Genomic DNA, 5,267 nt, shown 5'->3' with positions numbered 1-5,267 from the left:
CTATTTTACAGTACAAGGGATAATTAACAGTTAAGATGCCACAGTTAGAAATCAAAGATGTGCTGTATGAAGCATTTAATGATGAAAAAATAAGAAGCCTGACTGGGCTTCCTCACACACACATGCTTTCTTCTAGGACTCTGCACAATTTCATAAGCTCCTTCTCCCTGTATCCAGAGGAATCGTTACTACTGATGCAGTTACATCAGTTCTGGAGTGCATCCCTAATTCTTTGCAAGAGGCTGGCAAAGTCCTGGCAGTCCTGAAGCAAATGGTAAAGTCTCCACTGATTCCCACAGAATCAGGGTCTCACTCCCCCTCTGAACTACACAGCGCATTTCCCAGCCTGTCCGCAGCACTACTTAGGAATCGCTTTATATGAAATATTGGGCCACGTGGCAGTGTATGATATGGCACAGCAAGGTCTAGTCTTACGTTGGCATGTGTGAAGCAAGGCAGAAAATGCAGATTTTTTTTTAATCCAAACTCTCTAGTATGCTTGAATTCCATATTCTCCTCAGCTTAAAGATGTGTCCTAACACTCTGTGGCTGGAATTTTCCAGCATTATCCCTCTGTTCATCTATCAATACGTGGCCAGACAATTTCTTTGGGCCACACAGCCGTTTCGTTAAGAAGCAAGAAGCTGATAACGCCAGCAGGCAAGGAGGCCGGAGCACTGACTCTTGCGGACATAGGCATTGTTTCCCAGGGAGATAAGAGTCTCCCACCTCCATGGGTGGACCTCTGGAGTGACCAATGAGCATGGACAAGCACCGAGGTCCACTCTCCACTTCCTCTTTATAAGCAGGGCTCCAGGGCCGTGAGCCCAGACGTCCTCTGAGCATTCGTTGTAAGAAGCCCGAGCCCGCACCCTCCTGCACGATGACGCTGACTCAAGCCGAGAAGGCCGCCGTGGTTGCCATCTGGTCTAAGGCATCTACCCAAGCTGAGGCCATTGGGGCAGAGTCACTGGAGAGGTAAGATCCCCAGACACCCTCCTCTGCTTTGTGGTGAGAATGCATCTCACATAAAACTAGCCTAAGTAAGCGCACTGCGGTTAATACATAACCTCTAATTTTCTGGTATGTAGTTTTCGGGAATATGTGTGCTACTAAATGCTGCAAAATCTTCCAGCAAAATATAATTTTCCAAGCAATTCTAATGGTTTGTTTCCCATTATAGCAATTCAGAAGAATTTATAGCCAGGAGCCCTGGCATGGAATTCAGTCATTCACACTTGGTGTCCTGAAGAAGGATTATCACTGTTAGGAAATGAACTTTAAGTGGTTTATTGTACAAGTGATGCAGCTGTTGTATAAGTGACACAATTTCTCTTGCAGTTTCTAGGCATTAAGAGAATAGCTATCTGCAAAATTCACTGGGTACTCATGTTTTGTTGTTCCAGTTGTTCAGTAACAAACTGTCAGGAAAAAAGAGAGCTGGACCTCCTGCATGAAGTAGAGCACAGTAATCCAAAGTTCATACAAATTAAGCAAGTTGGCACAAAAGGGATAATAGCCTTGAAATTGTTCAGAAATTATTATGTTATTTGAAGTTATTAGAACATTACTTACCACTGAATATCAACTACTGTGATACTCTTTCCAGGACTCTGAGTATAACTTATATTAGCTTGTATCAGTTTGAAAGCTCTGCAAACTGGCTTACAACGTAATATAGGAAATGCAGTGACAATTTGGGGCTATTATTTATTAAAAAACCTAAAAAATACCTTAAGTTTGAAATTATTTTTAACATTTCATTTTTCTCTAGTACGTATAGATTAGCCCACTGTCTAATCTGCACATACTGCAGGAGTTTAAGAGCAGAACAACCTTCCTGATGCAAGCTTCAAACTCCCGAAGCACTATTAGAGCCACCGAAGGAGTGTGCTCCTGTAGCCGGCGGGTTTACATTGCGCTCGCTCTGAGGTTTTACTGTCTCATGCATGCCATTTCCACTGCTGAATCTCGTTCTCTTCTTCTCCTCCAGGCTTTTCACCAGCTATCCCCAGGCAAAAACCTACTTCCCTCACTTCGATCTGAGCCAAGGCTCAAGTCAGCTTCGTGCTCATGGCTCCAAGGTCCTGAATGCCGTCGGGGAAGCTGTGAAGCACATTGATGACATCAGTGGGGCTTTGGCCAAACTCAGCGAGCTGCATGCTTACATCCTCAGGGTGGACCCAGTGAACTTTAAGGTGAGTGAGCACAGAGGCTTTCAAGGATGAAAACTGCCGTCACAGAATTAGAGGCTGGAGATCATTTTGGCTAATGGCAGCTTGATCCCTGACAGCACTGCTCAGCCTTGTCTGCTCATGTCACTGCTTGTTCCCCCTCTGATTTTTAATCCAAGACTGGATCTTTTAATGAAAGAGCTGGTCTAGCTCAAGCAAAGAGCTACTCAGGGGGCTCTCATGGTTTGTGTCAGACAGACCTGAGTCCCTGCTGCCATTGTTGTTCTTTATGAATCTCCCTCACACGTCAGGTCACATCTCACAACTTGAACAAAGTTTTAGTAAATCCTAAACTATTACACCATTCTGCATTTCACTTTAGTGAGGAAGCAAGGGACATTTAGGAGAAGGAATGGGATCAAGCAGTGCCTTTTATCCAATAGCGAAGGCAATTCTGTTTCTTCATATGTAGCAGCATTACCTGGTTGGGACACATAGTTCTCATCTCAGAGGACACTGGGATCAAGGTCCTAGACTGGCATCTGTTACTGATTATGATGAGTTTCACCCTGTTTTCCCTTACAGCTGCTTTCCCACTGTATCCTGTGCACCGTGGCTGCCCGCTATCCCAATGACTTCACCCCAGAAGTTCATGCTGCGTGGGACAAGTTCCTGTCCAGCATTTCCTCTGTTCTGACTGAGAAGTACAGATAAATGGCCTCCACCGAGGGTGAGGGACGCACATCCACGGTGCACCCCAGCTGCCAGGCTCTGGGGTATTTACCCCTTCCTATGCAGTCTTCTCAAATCCCCTATGCAGGGGCTCAGTCATCTGCAAAACCCAATAAATAATTCAAATGTGAGCTATGGTCTCTGTGCTTTCATCTCGCCGTGTTCCACCTACATCTCACTTTTCAAACAGTGTCTACACAACATGGAGGAGAACACACTAAGCTGAGTAAATTAATGGACTAATTCATGCGCTAAGCTGTGTAAATTCAGTGGGAATAACAATGTAATATTCAGGGGTAGTAACATAACATTGAGCAGAAGCCCGGAACAGGCTAGAGCCCCGTGACTGCTACTGCTCACCAAAGGGACATCTACCAAAGACTGTTTCCAGGCTGACCAGGCAACAGTCTTTTATGCTGCTTGGGTATTGAATGGGCCCAGGCTTTTTTCTGTCCTATCCAAAACCCATACCAGTCTGTTGCAGACAAAACCTGCATTGCCGTGTGCTGTGGTGTGTGCCCTGAGCAATGGGCATTGTCTTCTCACGCTTCTCTGCATGAGGTATAGATGAGGTGTCTGATGTGCTTCATGAACACCTTGGGCTATCATGCCTGCTAGAAAGGTTTGGTAAAGGGACCATCCCTGCAGCTTGAAGTCCCTTATTTTTCTATGGGGAGCTTAACATGCATTTGGAATTTGGGAATACTAGTGGTCACTGGAGATCGATGTTGATGCATTGGGCAACCACAGATTCCCGGGATTGCTCTGGAAAGTAGCAACAGGAAAGAGCATAGAGCTGATGGTCACCCTGGGGGGAGCACAAGGATCCTCCGCAAGTACTTGCGGATTAACCTGGGCGGGGAACGGATCACTACCCTCGCTCACTCACTATCCAACCTCAGTGGGATGAGGGGGAGAGGAAGGGAAGAACAAAGGCAAAAAAAATGAGGAGCCAAGGTCAAACAAACAAACAGAAATAATTGTTTAATAAGTGAAGTGGAAGTGGAAGAAGAGGGAAGAAAACAAACCAAGTGATGCAAAGGCAACCACCACCCACCTCTCATGGGCAGACTGACATCCAGCCGGTTTCTCAGCAAAAAAGATAACTCCCCTAAAACTCCTTAAAAGATCCTCTTTTCCCTTTCGCTGCTGAGCATGGCATTATACACTGTGAAATACCTCTTTGCTTACTTGGGGTCATCTGCAGGGTTGTGTCCCCTCCCACTGTATCGCACAGTCCCTGGTGGGGCAGAACGAGAAGCAGAGACAGCGTTGATGCTCCACAAACACCGCTCAGCAGAACTCGGAACACCGGTGTGTTATCAGGACTGGGTCAGTCAAAAATCTAAGACACAGCATCAGGTGAGCTGCTGTGAAGAAAATTAATTATCAAGTTACGTTCACTGCCCAGAGGACTACTGACACACAAAGGTGGGTGCAAAGTCTTAATCACAGTTTGGTCAACAACCTGATGCTGGCACTGCAAGCTGTACGCCTCACCTCATTTGCAAAATTTTGGGACTTGGGCAAGGGAGAGAGAGGCTGCATGGAAGCTCTGAAGCCACCAAATTGCTCTAAACATGTCACCCTGTGTACCACGACAGGTTTTAAAACATTCTACATTTGTGAGTCTCAGGTAACCTGGGCTTTTAAATTCACAACTTAGGCAGCAGTTCAGCCTCTGGTGTGTCCCAAGTTCCAAATTTTTTACCAATGACCTCTTACAGAGGCTGAGTGAAGGATGTGAGAGTACTCAGCCAGCACATGCCCTGCAGGATGTCCCAGCGTTTACGGGGCGAGGCAGGAGCACACCCTGGGGTGGGAAGAAGGGAGGAAGCCCAGGCCTAACAAGCATCATGGAATGGACTTTGGGTAGACCGTGCAATCAAAAAGGAGGTCCCTCCCTCCCCAGGTGCTGCTGGAGAGATGGTGTTTCTCATGGCAGACCCACAACACCACCACGGACGGCTTGTCTGTGGATCCAGTGCAGAGGTTCAGGGGGTTTTGGGGCAGAGGGGCTGGGTGTGCCAGAGGTGGGAAGACATGAGAAGCCAGGGACATGTGAAGGACCCACAGAGCTGGGGAAGACCTGGCTTGGCAAGTTGGGGAATGGTGGATTCCAATAGGAGGCTTGAGGGCATACTGGCCGGTGAGGCCAAGGCTCTGGCACCTGCGGGACATGATGCTGTTGACCACGGGGCAGCCGGGCCAGGTGCTGGCCCCAGAACCCGACCTGGTGTGAGACGGGCGCAGTGGGACAGGGCAGGGCAGCCCGGCCCCATCAGGGGCTCCTCTGTGCTGGGGCCCCTGAGTCAATCAGGGCCCCCCAAGGCAGGGCTGCAGCGGCCTTGGGCCCCTCAG

The 5,267-nt window shown here is 47.9% G+C and overlaps 1 protein-coding gene across 1 annotated transcript; it reads left to right on the top strand.

Moving 5' to 3' along the window:
- The first annotated feature begins 870 nt into the window (after positions 1-870).
- Positions 871-3,037, top strand: LOC104280934 (hemoglobin subunit pi). The gene is made up of 3 exons (XM_009878746.1): positions 871-978; positions 1,994-2,198; positions 2,760-3,037. Exons 1-3 carry the CDS (start codon positions 884-886, stop codon positions 2,886-2,888), a joined length of 429 nt encoding a protein of 142 aa, XP_009877048.1. The 5' UTR covers positions 871-883; the 3' UTR covers positions 2,889-3,037.
- The last annotated feature ends 2,230 nt before the right edge of the window (positions 3,038-5,267 follow it).

This window comes from Apaloderma vittatum, unplaced genomic scaffold, assembly GCF_000703405.1.
Source record: "Apaloderma vittatum isolate BGI_N311 unplaced genomic scaffold, ASM70340v1 scaffold42291, whole genome shotgun sequence".
Classification (NCBI taxonomy): domain Eukaryota; kingdom Metazoa; phylum Chordata; class Aves; order Trogoniformes; family Trogonidae; genus Apaloderma; species Apaloderma vittatum.
Note: the sequence above shows the minus strand (reverse complement) of the source record. Positions and strands in the feature narration are given on the sequence as shown.